Here is a 19,299-nt window from a genome sequence, read left to right as displayed (position 1 = left end):
TTTTTTAGATTACGGTTAGGCATTAGTGTTAAGGTTTTGGTCCCAGCTTTCATATCGTTAGGTTTATGCTACAAAAATATATGATTCACTATCACCCACTGTCCGTTTTGATTTATGTATTGGGAATCATGTTTTTGCTACCTTCAATTTATGCTATCATGATATTAATTCATTAGTTTAGTGTATCATTTAGTCTATATTCCGAAGAATTGCGTCGTGAGTTTAATAAAACGTATGTTTTTATCACTTATTTCATCATCTGATAAATTCCGCGTCCAAAAGATGTTACAGTGCCAGTTCGGGATTTTAATACATTTCAATGTATAGGAAGGTTGCTTAGGTGGCTAATAGAAACTTACTTGTCGTAGTTTGGATAAACGTGACCAACTTTGCAGATGTCACACACTATCAAAGCATCTATCTATATTGTGGTCATGGTTTGATGTTTACTAATCTCATCATTTTGTGTTTCTGAGGTTTTCTATTCTCTGCGGAGTAGTGATGTAAGCAAACTGGTTACATGTACCATTTTGGAAGGAAATATTTAGTCCAACTTAATTCAAGGTTAGTTTTCAGTTAATTCTGAAACAGACAATGACACTAATATTTACGATTCTCCATGAAAATGATGAACGAAGTTATCTTTCGGTTCCATTGCTTGACTATTTCTAATCAAGTCTCAATTTGAGCACGTTTCATTTCTAATTGATGATTTTTCACTTGCTTTCTAAAATGTTATTTTTATGGTGATTGTTGGAAACTGTCTTTACGTTAATGAACTCAAAAGAACAGTCTTTATCATTGATAAAATTAAGCTAAATACTAAATGAAATCGTAGGCAACTGCTTAATTTAAGTTTGTGATTCTTCAACAATGCTTTTTTACCACCATTACAAACAAGTCAGGACCTTTAGAGTTCTCTGGTAGTACACTACCTTAAGGTTACTGACTACTGTACACCACCAAGGGATTTATGATGTAAAGCCGACTGATGGGTTTTCAATTAATCGATTGTAATTAAGGACAGCAAGAGATATCACAGCAGTTAATGGGTCACATGAAAGCCTTCAGTTTAGCTAGTGTCAAAATATTATGAATCATATTTTTAATAGCTACACATAGAAATTGTTCTAACAGATTTTCCGGAAATCGGCTCTCCTTAGTTTTTCATTTTCAGTCCTTTCTTCATTTCTAGCAACCGCCCATCTGTGTTTGTTAATAATACATATATAATGAGGTGCAGTCGATAAAACTTTGTCAAGACTAATTCAGCTCGTAGTTAGATGGAATTATTTTGATGAGAAGGATGTGTATTTCCGTTGTTTTCTTATGTATTAGAGCTAGGCTTTAGAATGATGCGTGAAATTTACAGAATTTTATAGTTTAATCTCGACAATAGTTAAGATCCTAAGTTACTAGAGTCGGTGAGTAACAACGTAGAAATTCGTACGTAAATACATCAGTTCGAGTTGCCACAGCACATTAGCACAGAGATGCAGTTGTCGATTCAGCTCCCATAGTGGTAGAGGTAGTAAAAGTATAAGCAGTTATCAGAAAGATTAAGGTTTGAAGATGTTATTCAAGGAGTGCATTCCAGTGAAATAAATTCGGAAAGAGTAAAACAGACAAGCAGGAATCAGGAGATTAAAATTTGTGAGAACACAAAGAGTGGATGCACCTGCACCATTGCAAACGATTTTGAGCCATATCATTCAAGGTCTCTTACCATAGGTTGCTATCGTTTCGCGATTCCAGCCACGTAGTCTACACCTGCCAACATGGCTCAGTTCACTTGTCAGTGAATTCACGGATTTGTACTATGTTTTGGTTTGGCAGCCTCTAGCTTTCTTCCAACCTACTCCTACACCATAAAACATCGCACATCGGGGCAGTCGGTGGTTGGGTTGTGCATACGTAACACATGTCCCAGGCATCTCAACTGACGGTTTCATTACTCCATCAATTGATTCGCCATCCTAACCTAGTACTTATTTCCTAACAACTGCATTACTTACTTGGTGGTACCAGGATATACGAGCAATGGTTCGAAGACACCTATGTTCGAATACTAGTAAACTACGAATATCCTTTACTCTTGCCAGCTATGTTTCACTGCCATAATTTAGGACGGAACGAACTGCTGCACAGTAAACCCGTCCTTTGTTTGGTAAACACGGATATCTCTCCTACGCCGTAAATGTTGCAAGTTGGCAAGAGCTAGTCGAGTTACTAGAGTAACATACTAACAGTACTGGGTTCGAGTTCTGAAGTGAACATCAACTCCAAGCTGCTGTCAATTCCAATTGATATATCTCAGATTAGGCAAAATGTGCATCCTTAATTCCATTGCTAATCATTATCTACAAACTAAACAATTCAATATCTAATCTAAATTTAATTCTTAATAAAGTTTTGCATACAGATTGAATAAGAGTTTTGATATTCAAATACTGAATAATAATTAATATTGAATTAAAATGAATCCACAATGTCAACTATTTATTTCTTTTCTTTACTTTTCTTTCTTTAATTGAATAATCTTCAAACACAATGACTTGACAACAACGACAACAACAACAAAAAATCGATTCACCCCACTATTAATTTATCACTTTTATTGATTAATTGATTTTTTTTTGTAAATAAACATGTTTTCTCTTTGAAAAAAAAATATAAACGTCCAGTGTTTCTATGCCGTTTTTTCTCCCTTTTTTTCTATATTAGTTTTACTATTCAGAAAAAAAAGTAAATACACTTCACTTATAATCAAAACAAACACGTACACATAGAAAATGATGATAATAGAATGAATACAATCAATGGGTTATATTATGATTATTGAATGGAGAGATAGAGAGGGGGGAAGGGAGGGACGGAAATAAATCAATATATTATAATGAATAAATTACTATTTACTCCCTTAATTATTATTCTTATTGCTAGATGTTTTGGTTGAGATAATATACAATATTGATTATATGTATATCTATATTGTTATTATTAATGGACAGGATAGGTAGAGACTAACAAAATGAATGAGATTCAATATATATATATATATATATGTATGTACATAGTTACTATGAATGGTATGGTGCCAATTTTCCTTTTTAAGTAGGATAACTTTTGTTTTCTCTTTTTTTTCATGAAACGTTTTGAATAGATTGTTTCTTTCTCCTTTTTTTTCTTTTCTTTGTTGTTCTTGTTGTTGTTGTTGAATCATGTCGCCAAATTTTTAAATTAAGAAATAAAACGAAACTAAAATATTGAATAATATATAAAGGGATCAAGTATTTTGCTGGAGTTTTGTTCTTTCTCTGAGCTGGATAGTTTGATCATGGAACTTTTATTGTTCTTCTGAACGATATGATTAACACACCACTTTTATCTGCTGATGCTGTCATTCAGAAGAATGATGAAAGCTCCATGACGAAACCATCCAGATCAGAGAACAAAACTCTATCAAAAACCATTCAACTGACCTAAAAAAAGTTCTTCTCCATCGTCTCAGGGATTAATTATTTATTATCATGATATACGTTCTTACTGATTAGTTCGTTTCATTCGTGACATGATTGAACAGATCACAAAGCTATAAGTACATCGAGTGTATTTCAAACGGAGAGGCGAATATCTATATACAAGCAATTATATAGGTAAATTTATAGTCAAATTGCGTAAGAGCACAGCAAGGCAAAGCAAGGACTAATATAATAAGATTTGAATATATCACAATTGATTGATCACTGGGTGGTGATCAATGTCATGCTTGTCTAGTCCCTATTAGTGCAGATCGAATGCTATCGATCATGTTGCAATGTGGCCACCAGTCTAGGTGACTCGACACTGCGGGCACTGTGTATTGAGATTAGATGGTGGTTGGAGGTAGTCAACAGGAAACCCTGGACCCGGGTTTCGTGCTACTTGGCACTCGTCAGCAAGGTGTACCTGTAATCTTGAGGGAACTGATGCTCCCTAACGGATTCGATCTCGTGTCACCCAGCTTCACAGTCAGAGACGTTACCACTGAGCTATCCGAGCCGTGACTAACCTCCTGTAGGACTGAGATGTAATCACAATTGATTGATCACTGGGTGGTGATCAATGTCATTTGAATACATCTATACACATGGGAAAGAGATTAAATCATTGTGTGATATTTAAACAATCAACATTTTAATTAAAGTCTGTCATGTGATCTAATGATGATAACAGTACAAAGAAATATGCGAATTGTTACTTTTCCGATAACATAGTCTGTTAAGTAGGTAAATAAAAGGGCTTAATCGAAATTGGGATTGTAGGTTAGTTGCTATGGTGTAAATCACCTAAACTTTTTTGTATTTTTTTTTCTTTAAAAAAAACTTTTTTTAAAACTTCATTCTGAATGTCAATTGTTTTGTGATATTTATCGAATTTTTCATATGTATATTTATGTATGTATCATTATTCTTTGTACTTAATTTATTTCCTCCTACATGTATTGACTTGTTCCCGTTACCATAACAACTAAATACATGATCTTAATATCTGTTAAATAAATTCTAAAAATTTTTGTCTATAACTTCAGTATCTAATGTGTTTTATAACTTGTCGCCATATGCCCCTATCAATATATGACGTAATGATACCACCACTTAGAGAACAGTGACTTGCCGAACGGACCAATGGTGCATAAAACCCGTACAAGCAGTCTAGAGTCTGAATCAGGTCTTCTCCTTGCCTAACCCTGCCTGTTACAGTCCAGAACACCGATCTCAGCCTCCGTGATATGAATCACTTATTTCAAACATACTCGGTTTATATACAAACCAAACAGACCACGTTGTACCATGAAATAGGAAACAACAATTGTACAATTGAACTGGACCTAACTCAAGAATGGTAAATCGTATGATAATAGTTCGTAGGTCAAAATAAAGATCATAATAAGAGGGACACGAATATGTATAGTTTATTTACTGATAAAAATATACGTAAAGTATTAGTCCAGAAATAGATTCCAACAGTTACCATTCATTATTCTTATCGGGATATAACAGAAATGTTATCATATGTATTATTACTATATAACTATTAGGTCACTATATTATATGTATATTCATATTCCTTTTATTATAAGCTTCCGTTTGACCTACTGACTGCGATTATACTCTACTATTCCTCAGTTATTCCCAAGTGATTAGCTACAATCTCTCACACCTACAGCCACTATTTTGACCTAATTATGTTTAATTATTATTTCCTATTTTATGTTATGATATAGTCTGGTTTGCTTGTATCTAAAACCCAGGATGTTTGATTTATATAGTGGAGGTTGATATTGACGTTTTGGACTGAATTGGATGGGTTAGGCGAGAACCTACTATCTCAGTGAACTGATAAGAACTCCGAGTTTACTCTAGGCTGCTCATACTAGTTTGTCGATCATTAGTCTGATCATATAATTCGGAAGTGTCTTTCATAGACCATATCAACAGATTACAAGCAATCACTGATGACATAATAATACAAACAATAAATAGACTTTCTTTTTTGTTTCTTCTAAAAGAAAAAGAAAATATGTCGATTTACCAAATCAATCATCAAAAATTGACAATCATCACTTTCTGAAATGTGTCCAATGTGATGAGGAATCAATGAAATCGAAATAATTTCATATGTCAGTTGGTTGATATTTTTACACGGTTGTTGATCAGTCTGTTCATGGCAATATATAAACATCCTGTATGGATTGCCTAATTCATAAACAGTATAAACACAGTTGAATAATTAATGACTAGTATTGGAGTTTATTCACTATTATCTTTATTATTCCATGTGTATCTAATCGGACATCATATCAAATATGAATGATAAAAAAACTCGTTATGTTCGCTACTTGATATTAAAGCAGGATATGGTATATAACTATAGCACTTGAACGTACACAACCTCACAGTCACAAAATCAGAAGACGGCAGGAATCTGGAGAAGTGTTCAGAGAATTATGGGTATTTATAGATATTAGCGTTTTCTATGACAACATGATAATTCAACCAATCCACAAAGAGGCACGTTATGCTGTTGTTCAATAGTAGCATGCCACGTTAATATTCTAGGAAGCTCTATCATGTTGTGATTGGATGGGAACTGTTCGGCTTATTTAGGGCTACTGGAGGCTCTGTTGTGGTTGTCGAAGGCCGTTCCAACATAAAATATAACTATTGTTTACATGTCGTACTAAATATTTACTCACTCAAAGAATTTAAATACTTTTAACGGTTGAATTTACCAGTCGATCTAAGCTAGACAACTATTGAAAACCTGGAAGCACTGGACGGCCGTTTTGTCCTGGAACGGGGTTTCTCAGCAATGAGCATCCACGATCCTGCTCACAGTCTCGATCGTGAATGTTTAACCTCTAGACCACTGAGCTCGCATCCAACGGTATTAATATCTAATTTCAGTTGATCGATAATCTTGCGCTATCCTTCATCTATTGTTTGAAGTGGATAACTGTTACATACCCAACTGGTATCGAACTCCACTGATCATGGCTTCTCAATAGAACTTTAGGAAATCTATCCTGAAACTAGTCACTCATGTGTACATAATTATTATCAGACTAAGGATTTATAGAGATCATAGTTAATCAACTATTAAAACTGCTACAATCTCCATAAATTCTCATTGTGATTGAGATTAATTTACGTTTCTTAATTCTAATTTCATCATAATAAATACCGGTTATATTATTTTTTATTCAATAAAAGTAAATATCAACTTCTAATTTCTTGAAGAATTATGACTACGTATGTGTATAACATATATTGACAGATATCAGTCGTTCTACATAGTAACGGACGATCTACTACGAACCGAAATATAAATACGGCGAGACTCTAATTTGCGGACGAGTCAGTCAGAAGCGTTTTAGAAATTTCAAGGTTACGGTGCCAACTTCAGTGCTTAATGCTAACGTACGATCGGTTCACAGGCAATTTTGTACAAAACGTGATAATTGAGTGGCTATAACAAATAAAACGGCGAGACTATAATTTGTGGACGAATCAGTCAGGTATAAGATAATAGATCTCTGATTCTAACGTGAAAGCATTTCATCTATTTGACTAAATAGATTTCTGGCATTGTAGCTGATGTCAGTTCGTGATGAAAACCCCATATATAATTCCTAACTAAGGCAAATTACGGAAATTATTGCGAAGTGGATAATAAAAGCAATAGTAACATTGGCTGCAGCCAGGTACTACAATATATACGGATGTTTGAAGAGAGTACAGCCTCCTACACAGGCTTGGTTATGTACATCGTGTCGTTATCTACAAGTGGCATTTTGTGTACTCAACAACCGGAGTGCACATAAACAATACTGGAACTATGTAGTCGAGGTTGAAAAGGTTTCTGAGACTTTATCATAAATCCAGAGTCCGACTATACTTTAGCCATATGAATGATTTACTCTACTGCATGCATTACGATTTTACAACCTCTGAACCTCTTTCTAACCTTGACAAGATTTTGAACCACTTTATTTCCTTGGTTTTGTATAATATATTTTTACTCTATACAGACTGTTTGCTGATTGGCTAATATTTCTCAAGGTTACTTAAGATTCGTTCAAAGGTCGTCCATAAATTAGAGCCTCGCCCTAAATACTTCAATATGATTGGTTAATACTTATGAGCATTGTCATTGGTTGGTAAAATAAACGGATCGATAATTTTAAATCCCTATTTCTTTTCCTTTTTTTTTTTAAAAGAAAATATGGGATATATACATACAATTTTTTTTCTTTGAATAAAGGAATACCAAAAGTGATTAAATTCAAATGGCTGGATAGAAAAGAGATGAAGTGTCAAATCGTCGACTCGTAATGCAGAATAGAAATGCTTAACCTCTAGACCATTGAGCCGGCATCCAACAATGTTAATGTCTAACTTCAACCAATCCACGATCTTGCGTGACCATCCACTATTGTCTTCAGTGAATAATTAATAACTGCCTGGTGGATTATTGAAAGTTAGAAATTGATACCGTTTGATGGTGGTTCAGTGGTCTAGAGGTTACACATTCGTGCACGAGACCGAAGGTCCTAGGTTCGAGTAGTGATTGTAGGATCGTGAATATGCACTGTTGAAAAGTTTCATAGTAGGATGAAATGGCCATCCAGTGCTTCCAGGTTTTTAATGGTGATCTAACATTGATCTATTCATAATATCAATCCAAAATCAACAATCTCCATAACCCTATATGGATAAACATGAAGTCGGTAATGAATTGATGGTATTTTCGACAGAACATTTGAAATTTTATAAAGTTAATTAATTCTTAGTGGATTGGAAAAAGAACTCTCTGATGTTATAAAGAATAGTTTAAATTTTTCTTGGAGAGTTGATTCAATGGTTAAATTAATCTTCTAGTATTTATGTAAGTTGATTACATTACAGTGTAATTAAGATGAGCCTATAATTTATTGACGATCTTTGAGCAACATCAGCGTGGCTTTGAGAATGCCCATCTACTGACTAAGGCTAAATGAAGGTTTTAAACCTGTATGAAGGATAAAGATTATGATTTACAGTTGATGATTAGAGATAATGATTAGATTGAGGATTTTCATTACAAATTGATATCCGCTAAAATGCCAAGACGATATTTAGCCAAATGGGTGAACGAATTTCGCGCCAACATCTAAGACCTGTTATCGTAAATCTAATTGGTTCGTCTATAAATTATAGTCTCAATAAAATTAACTGTCCCAACAATTCATAATTTGTTATCATATTGAATAATTGAATGAGTAGATATTTGAGAATTCTGGTATACTGGACATTTAAGATACTAACTGTCTAAATAGTTTCTAGATCCACACAACCAATGGCTATTCAATGAAGTAAGAAATCAAGGAGTAGAATAATGAGAGAAACGTCATTTTCAAAATTTGTTCCTACACACCGAATAAACTGTAATTATAGACTATAAATAGCCTTGTGATACCAGAAGCCTTTAGAGAATATTGAGGTATCAACACTATGATTCGACAAAATCTTAGTAAGTTGACTTCTACACTTAAGAGGATATATTTAAGAAACACTAACTGTCTAAAGATAATTTAAGGAGAATACTTTTCCTGTTTCTGAACTATTATTCGAGGAATTTCAATAGTTGAGATCATGATTCAATTGAAGTTAGACCACAATGGAAAACCTGGAAGCACTAGACGGCCGTTTCGTTCTTTTGTGGGACTCCTCAGTATTGGTATTTTCTAGCATCACTGAATCATTAGAGTACTTTAATAAAAAACCTTTAGTGAAAATATCAATTTTTTTCTTTCTAGACTGAAACTGTCATCTTCAGATCCATGCAAAGTATCCTATTCTCTAATGTTATGTCACTTTCATCTGTAAACATACACAATGAAAATGTCAACTAGAAAAAAATGTATGGTAATTTTACATTAACAACTCGTTTAGTTATATTCAAATACAATTAAGATACATATGTAGGGCATTTTTTTCATTTGAAATTGTATTACCTATTCATAAATAATTGTTTAATAGTTGAATTTATGAATCAATTGAAGCTAGATCACTATGGAAAACCTGGAAGCACTGGACGACCGTTTCATCCTAGTATGGGACTCTTCAACAGTGCGCATCCACGATCCGGCCTCGTGGGGTTCGAACCCAGGATCTATCAGTCTAAATACTAAATAACAATAATATCCACAAAACGCCATCATCATATGCTCACTAGTGACTGGCTTCAAGAGGTATTTCCTGGAGTTCTAGTGAGAAGCAGTGACCAGTGGAGTTCAACCGGGTCTGTTGTGAGATAGTAACTCATTGATGACAATGTTGGACGGTGGTGCAACTTTATGGATGCCGGCTCAGTGGTATAGTGGTCTAGCGCACGCGCATGAGACTGATAGGTCTTGGTTTCGCATCCCGTGTGTCTGGTCATGGATGCGCAATGCTGAGGTGTCTCATACTAGGACGAAACAGCCGTCTAGTGCTTCCAGAATTTCAATGGTGGTCTAGCTTTATCTGACTCATGAATTCAATTATATATATAAACTAATTAAGTAATAAATTATGATTTGTCTCTCATAGTTTCTCTCTTTATCTATTTTTAATTGAAATTGTGTGATTTTTAATGACTATTTAATAAACATTAAACTTTCCAGTATAAGGCGATTCATGGAACTAGTAGCATTTTGATAGCTTCAAATCATGAATCAATCCTAACTAGGCTACCGTTGTAGACCTTAGAACACTGAACGGCCATCTCGTCACAGTGTGAGAGTTCTTAGAAGTGCTCATCTATGACCACGTGAGTGGGACTCGATTCCAAGAATTTCTATCTCATACTCAAACACGTAAACTCTACACTTCATTTCAGTCAATTTGTGATATTACATAACCGCTATCCATAAGCGGAAAACGAAGAACATTCTACAAAATACATTTTGTTTATGAAAAACAATGCTTGTTGAAACACAATCTACCCTGTGATTAATAAAGGAAGTTGAATGTATAAAATCATAATGAAACCTGTATTAAACACATGCATGATAAGTTACTAAAATTTGATTGTCAGAAATGACTAAATTCTACTACATCTTAATTGTTCAATGGATATTTAGTTATCAATATAGGGTCGTGGGTGCGCATTGCTGAGAAGTCCCACAATAGGACGAAACGGCCTTCCAATGCTTCTAGGTTTTCAATGGTGGTCTAACATCAATCCGCTCATAATCTCAATTAAAACACTTAATAATCTCCTTAACCCCATACTGACAATTACCATGTGCTCATTAGCTACATGAGAGAATTCTCGGAGTTTTAGTAAGAAGCCGTGATCAGTGGAGGTAATCTGTGTCGGGTAGAGACAGGTATCTACCTCAGTACAATGGAAGATGGTCATGCAATTTCATGGATTAGTTGAAGTTAGACATTAACACCATTGGATGCCCGCTCAGTGGTTTACAGGTTAAGCGATCATGTGCGAAACCGAAGGCCCTGGATTCGAATCCCACGAGCGGGATTGTTGATGTGCACTGTTGAGGAGTCCAGTAGTAGGACGAAACGGCCGTCCAATGCTTCCAGGTTTTCAATGGCTGTCTAACATCAACCGGTTCATGATCTCAATCAATAGCCGTTTTTCAAAATTGAATTACAGAAGAAAAGAAATAATAGTAAATGAATACCATCATATTTAGAGTTTGTCTATGAGTTTTATTATGATAAACAGGATTATTGTGAAAATCGTAAACAATAGATTCATGTTGAAAATTTAAACACAAGTATTTTGTAATGGATGATAAGCATAAATATTCTTTTATTTATAATGATTCCAATATCGTGTTTATCAACGTGATTGGATTACATCAGTCAGTTGTAATCCCTCTTGTTATGACGTGGATAGAATAAGTTTCCCATAGATAATTACAGATATACGTTGTTAATTTATGCGAAGCTTAGGTTGTCTTCAAAGATTTCAGATAAAAAAACAACTCATGATAACAAGCCGTAATTAGGGTTAATGGATTTTGTGAAGATAAATTTCGTTCGAAGGTGGTTTCCACAATTAAGGAGTATCAGTTGTGGAATAATATTGAGAGCCATAAAGGTGTACAAAGTAGTTTCACTTTAGTATGGAACTTAAACCGACTCTCGATATGGAGCGATGACCATCGCTTACGATTGTTTCATTCTTAACATGGCAGAATTTCACTAGTTTCGAAGTCTCACAATGACCTCAGAACCTAATTTCGAAGCAAAACTACTATTGACCTGTTGGATATGGTTGATGATAAGGTTATGAATACACACTGTTGAGGAGTCTTATACTAGCGCAAAGTAGATGTCCATTATTCTCTAGTTTCTAAGAGTTTCAAAACTGATGTCGCTCCGAAGCAAACATCACCTGAAGATTTGAATACTACTTTTGGTGAGACTATAATTTATGGGCGACATTTGAGCGATGCTGGTCTGACATTGAGACTGTCCACCTAATAACTAGGACCAAATAAAGTTTGTAAAGTAGTCTGAGGAATCAGAATTATGATTTACAGTTGATGATTAAAGTTAGAAATTAGATTTAGGGTTTTCATCATGAACTGATATCAGATATAATGCCAAAACTCTATTTATCTGAATGAATGAATGAGGGAATTTCTCGCCCAAATCCGAGATCTATGATCCTATACGTGATTGGTTCGTCCATAAAATATAATCTCGCCCTATTTTATTCAGTATATTAGGTAAATAAATCTAGGAATTGATCATGAATGATGAATAATATCAAGTTACAGGATTAATTGACAGTATATGAACAATGAAAAGAATCGGATGGTAATGCGAACAGATTAAACACAGTCTCATTGATATTAATTACTTTATGTGTCTTTTATGAGGTTTAATAAATTCATAGGTGGAACCATACGATATAGGAGAACCAATCAATTGCGAGCATTGATGGAAACAGATTGTTGTCTACCAAACGTAAGTGATTAGTTATTCACTTAAGATTAAGATTTAGGGTTAAGATTGAGATTATGGTCTTCGATTAGTCCATTCTAACTTAACCTTAAATCTTCAATTCTGGATTCTAATTCTAACTAGCTAATGACTAAGTGAAATTTCTCATGTTCATTATGGCAGTCGCTAAGAGTCATCTGTACAGTTTAGTTCTAAGGTATTCTGGAAATTTTCAATATTTAAAAGGTGTTGCGTTTTCCAAAAGATTCAATCAAGTGTATAGGCTTCTTATTAGCCAACTTAACAAGATAGAATTTATGAGAGAAGCTTTCCTAGAAACCGAAAAGTATTCATAGGGTTACAAGTGATCTTCAAACAATGGAAACTTCCAGAAAGCTGTCGTAAATTCCCTTTTAATTTAGCGTCTGGTCAATAAAACGTTTGAGAAAAGTGTGATAAATTAACAAAAGCAGGCTTTGTGGAGATTTTTTTAGTAATTTAATAGTTGAATTTATGAGTCAATTAAAACTAGATCACCATTGAAAACCTTGAAACACTGGACGGTCGTTTCATCCTAGTATAAGACTCCTCAGTAGTGAGCATCTAAGATCCCTCTCGCAGGATACGAACCAAGGACCTGGGTTCGGCATTAGTAATAAATTAACGTTTTAGAGTTATGTAAGTATTTTTCAGAATTCTTAATTACTGTAAATTATCTCATAACATGTTATTGACGTTGTAGATAATTTTCTGAATAATTATAAATAATTTTTAAAATTTTATCAACATAAAATCCGAACATGCCATGTACCTATAAACATTGTAGCTCTGGTTGTTAGAAATGGTATCAGTCTCGTAACTTTCGAAGAATATCAGCTTTCATCATGAGACGTCATAATTCTTCCTTCAAATTAGTGGACAGAGTTTAAATGGTTTAATTTGTTTAGTGCTGTTAACGTTTTTTCTATAGGATAAAGTTGTCAACCCAACACCCAACCCTCCTTATTTATTCAGTTCTGGGACCGAAAATAGACCCAGAAGAGCTATGAGTGGACTGAACACATGGTCATGTAAAAATTAACCAATACAGAACTGCTCTTTTTTCCTCAGTCAATATTACTTACTTACTTAATCCTGTTATTCCCAATGAAGAATCGGGCGCATTCTCCAACCCAATCTGTCCTCAGCCTTACTTTTTAGTTCTATCTGATTTTTGTTCGTTTTTCTCATGTCCGTCTCCATTTCTCAGAGTAATGTGTTCTTTGATCTTCCCCTTCACCACCTTCGACCAAGAGGAATCCAAGTGAGGGATTGCCTTGTGATGCAGTTCGGTGCCTTCCTCAATGTGTATCCTATCTACTTCCAGTGCTTCTTCTTGATTTCTTCCTCCACTGAAATCTGGTTTGTTCTCTCCCATAGTAGGTTGTTGATGATAGTGTCTGACCAACAGATCCGAAGTATTTTGCATAGACAGCTGTTAATAAAAACCTGTATCTTCTGAATGATGGTTTTCGTAGTTCTCCAAGTTTTCGCCCCAGTGACAGTAGAACTATCTTGACATTTGAATTGAAAATCATGACTTCGGTGTTGGTTGACCGAATGTTTTGATTTCCAGATGTTCTTCAGGTGTATATATGCTGCTCTTGCTTTGCTCATCCGCGCTTTCACATCTGCATTAGATCCACCATGTTCATCAATGACGCTGTACAAATATGTAAAAGTTTTTACATCTTCCAAAGCCTATCCATCAAATGTGATTTGATGGGTGCTTGTTGTGTTGTATCGGAGAATCTGGCTTTTACCTTTGTGTATGTTGAAACCTACTGCTGCTGAGACTGCTGCTACATTGGTCGTCTTGTCCTGAATTTGTTGTTGCGTGTACGATAGAAGAGCTAAATCATCTGCGATGTCTAGATCGTCCAGCTGCATCCTAGTTGTCAATCGAATCTTATGCTTCCCGTCAGATGTTGACGTCTTCATGATCCAGTTGATCACCAGGAGAAAGAGGAAGGGTGAGAGTAAGCAACCTTGCCTGACACCGGTCTTTACCTCGAACGAGCCTGTCAATTGTCCTCCATACACGATTTTGCAGTTTAATCTATCATAGGAATTCGTTATGATTTTGACTGTCTTCTTAGACACGCTATAATGTCGAAGGATTTTCCATAGTGTTATCCTATCCACACTATCAAATGCTTTTCTCGTAGTCAATAAAGTTGATATAGAGTGATAAATGTCATTCAATTGATTGTTCCACAATGATCCGTATTGTTGTGATTTGTTCGTTACACGATTGATCCCTACGATCAGTCAATATTAAATGATCAATATTTATTTTAAAGTATTAAACTATGATATTTTATGACTATCCAATGTATTTCATTTTTGTATATACTTAATCTCTTTTTTTTCTTCTATCCTATTAAACTCTTACACTTTACTGATTCGTAAAGTACATAACATTTTGTCCTAAAAATCAATGTTATCATAATCCAAATAGATAAGTAGGGGATAATTCACAGTTAACTTGGATCATATGAGAAAGTACATTTTCTAATCGGATGTTTACAAAATAACAGAAAAGTAATTCAGTACATTTTTTTGTAATCATCCTTTTGGTTAATAAGCATAAATACGAAATATGACTACACACACACACACACACACACGTACACATACACAAACGAACAAACAAACTTACAAACTAATCATGATTAACACTTATTTGAAATAGTGAATGATTATAAGATATAAGTATTTATAGTTGATCAGTGAATGAAATTAACATATGGAAAAACATGGAAGCACTGGATGGCTTTTACGATCTGTTAGGGGATTCTTCAACAGTGCACGTCCACGATTCTACACATACTACTCGAACGCAGGACCATTGGTCTCGCGCGTAAACACTTAACATCTAGAGCCAGCATCCAACAGTGTTAATGTCTAACTTGAATCAATCCACAATATTGTACAACCGTCCACCATTTTCTTCAGTGAGTAAATGCTCCACAACAGACACGGGTGAAATGTACTGGTCACAGCTTCTTACTAGAACTTCAGGAAATCCATCTCGAAGCCAGTCACTAGTGAGAACATGATAATTATCAGTTCATGATACCGATTCAGACTCAACAATCTTCATAACCTTATAATGATATGACAAACAGTTTTAACTTTAAACTCTATAGTCAGAGAACATTGATTTCACTAGAACTGAAACATACATTTATAGTGTGAAATTATTATTATTATCACACTATTCTTGTTATTTTGTGTCTTTTTCTTCGTGGTACACTTTTAGTTGGTCTGAATAGTGTACTTCAACTATATGCCTTCGGTAGTACCAAGTCCAATGTGGGTTCTTGAGGTCCTAGGGTTCAACCCCCATGGTGTCGGTAGTGCATACTGTTTCGGTATCCCTAACTAGAAAGAGAAAATAGGGTAATGTTTCATGATTCAGTTTATTTTGCAGGTCAATTAAAGTTGGAAGATACCATTTGAAACACTTCGCAAAGAGGTTCATATCAATCTAGGCCATTTTTGAAGCTGTCTTGATGTTAGTATGGGTGAAAACGGTTGGGTTTTAAACGCTTCAGCGGAGATAAAACTGTACTATACTTGTGAAAGATGGCTTTTATAAGCTCGATATGTTGTGGAACTTACTGTATTCGGTCACAGTCTTCCTCGAAGGATTATTGACGACCTGTGGTTACACCAAATTTTTTTATGTTGAGGTTGAGCAATGTGTGTTTGGGTACACTGACAATAATCCATCTGATGTCAGCAACTTAGAAAATCTGACAAATCTTTGTGGCTTCTATTCAAGCGGTTCCAACTTGATGCATTAAATGTCAATGCTGAGAGTAGGGGAAATAGCGGAGAGGTAGTTCAGAACAACTTTCCATTTGGAATTCTAGAGATAACACAACTTAATGAATCGAGATGAACTATCTTAGCTAAAAGAAGTCTTTTATCAGTGTATTTTTACGTGGACTACATCGTCCATTAAGTTAAGTTCTTGTTCGTCTATTTATTAACTACAAGATCCTTCTATCCTTTATTTCGTCAAAATATTACCAATTCACTAGTACAGCTTATTGCTTTGGTGTTTTACTGCATCAGAATTGATGTCCATTACATATTTACAGTGGAATGGTGTCCCTTCACACATGTTTTAGCTTCGTTAGTTTAGGGTTTATGATATACCAAAGCGCATATAGTGGAAGAGCCAAGGGGAAAATGAATGTTCGTATTCCCTAAAATGTTTTGGAAAAAAATTCAATATTAAAAGATACTACAACCTTGAATTATTCGACAGTGGGGACATCCTTGACGTCCATAAATTACTCCAGATAACCAACATGCAAAGACGTTACTTTTAAGGTTTTAGTGATGTATTTGTTATAAAGAAAACTGATCTTAATTTATGAATTCAGAAAGAGACGAGTGTCAATTTATCGCTGTTGCAGTAAATGCATGATAATGATAAAAATCATGTTCAATTATAATGATTTTCATTACTATTAATTTCATAGTTTTAAATCACTAACTTATCTTACTAGATCAATAGTAAAAAATGCTGGAAACATTGGATAACCGTTATGCCTTAGTAAGTGACTCCTCGGAAGTGAGTGTCCATGATCATGGTACAAGGAATCGAGCCAAAAACCTTCTGTTTCGCAGATAGATAATTAATCTCTGGACCAATAAACTGGCATCTAACGGCATATATGTCAAACTCTATTCAATTCACTATATACTGAGCAAGCCTCATTCATTGCGTACAGTGGATAAATATCTCACACGTTTCAAGAACGCAATGACTGGCATCCTGAAGCAAGTCACTAACGATTACTAGATTATTATTATTATTACAAGGGGATTTAAGGAGATTGTTGGACAGAACAATTGTTCAATGCTTTCACGTCTTCAGTTGCAGTCTAAGATCAGTTAACGATTTAAACAATGAAACATTCCCATATTCCCTATGCTAATATTATGATTAATATTTGTATTTTTTAAATTCATCTTCGCTTAGCTAATTGTTATTTCATCCAATTTGAAATCAGCTTTCTAATCCTTCGAAACTTTCATTCATTCAATTTTTTAGGGTTATGTAAACTCTTCCAGTTTTCTGTCATTTTAATAGAATTGATTTGATCAATACTGTTTGACCCCTTCCTATTTCTGATATCAATTTATCTATGTTTATTCATACGTATAATATCAAATTTGTTTAATCATCAATATGTTCGTGATATGATGACCGGGGTATGGAGTTGGAGAGAATACCCCCCCCCAAATAAAATAAAATGAATCCATATTATTCTATCTTCATTTATTGATTAAATTTAATTTTACAAAAAAAGACTGTATTGCTGGGGTAGAAAATGTCTATTAACGATTTTACAATTATTAGGTATTATGTAACCTTATATTACAAAGAAATTTACACCAATTTAATTGGTTAGTTAAAATTAACCAATTAAATTGATCTATTTATAAGATCCAATCAGATTGCAGCTTTAGTTTATTTTAGTTCAATTTGATTGGTGGAAGAAAGATGCGCAAAAACTAGGATTCTATTTAAAATGAAATAACTTGGAAATCTTTTTTTTCAAGTTTATTTCATGTAAATATGGATAGAAGACCATCGGGATTTTCAAAAATACCTCCAATTGGTTCAAGATCTGTTTTAATTGCTATAGATGGTTCTGAACATTCAAAAAAAGCATTTCAACATTATTTAAAATGGTTACAAAGACCAGATGATACAGTAACAATCTATCATGCTGTAGAACCTGTATCATTACCAACTATATCATTATCGAATCCAATTAGTATACCAAGTGATGAATGGTCAAATCTTGTACAAACTAATGTAAAACGTGTACGTGAATTAGAAAATGATTATAGTACAGATTGTTTAGCACATAATTTAACATATCAATTTTTATATGAACCAGTTGAACATATTGGTGCAGCTATTGTTCAAAATGCTGAAAAATATAATGTACATTTATTAATTGTTGGAAGTCGTGGTTTAGGTGCTATAAAACGTACCATTATGGGTAGTGTTAGTGATTATGTTGTACATCATGCTAATACAGCTGTATGTGTTATTCCTTGTATAACAGAACAAAAGAATTCTTGTAAAAATTGAATTCTTTTTCAATCATACAATAGTTAAATCATATGTAAACATGCGTTGATATATTGAATTAAACATATACATATATAGTATGGTATAATGTGAATATGAATGTTTATTCTTTTTCTTACTTTTCTCTATTTTCTTTTCTTCACAATCACATATATTTCTTTTCTGAAATATATTGATAGTTATTGATTTTCGATTTGATGATCGATTATTACCATTTCATCACAATGAAATTCATTGTTATGTAACATATAAATATTCATGAGTGAGTACATTATGGTGTTGTTTTATTCGATATAGTTTTTCTTTTGTTTTTGTTATTTAGAAAGACATTTGTTTCTAGATGTTTGTTATTTTAACAATAATCAATTGTAGAATTAACTAATGATAGAGATTAGCAAATAATAAATGAGTTTTTTTGTTTTCGTTTTTTGAAATCATAATTGATAGTAAATATTATTGATGATAGATATTAGTAGTTTAGTAGTTAAGGTATTCAATGTTCACAGGTTTGAATACTATTCCATCTACTTTTTGGTTAAAGTTCCTGAGTAGTATCTTATTTGGGCTTCATGAAATAACATCAAGATAGACAAATGCGTTTTTTTCTTTCTCGCTATTTTTTGTAATCACTATGAGATTATTAGTTGT

General features: G+C 33.9%; 1 protein-coding gene across 1 annotated transcript; it reads left to right on the top strand.

The window, feature by feature from the left end:
* Nucleotides 1-18,107: 18,107 nt before the first annotated feature.
* Nucleotides 18,108-19,066, top strand: MS3_00010684 (uncharacterized protein). Its single transcript, XM_051219081.1, has one exon. The coding sequence runs from the start codon at nt 18,127-18,129 to the stop codon at nt 18,649-18,651; it is 525 nt and encodes a 174-aa protein (XP_051070041.1). The 5' UTR covers nt 18,108-18,126; the 3' UTR covers nt 18,652-19,066.
* The last annotated feature ends 233 nt before the right edge of the window (nt 19,067-19,299 follow it).

Source organism: Schistosoma haematobium, chromosome 3 (genome assembly GCF_000699445.3).
Source record: "Schistosoma haematobium chromosome 3, whole genome shotgun sequence".
Classification (NCBI taxonomy): Eukaryota; Metazoa; Platyhelminthes; class Trematoda; order Strigeidida; family Schistosomatidae; genus Schistosoma; species Schistosoma haematobium.
This window is presented reverse-complemented; position numbering and strand designations above follow the sequence as displayed.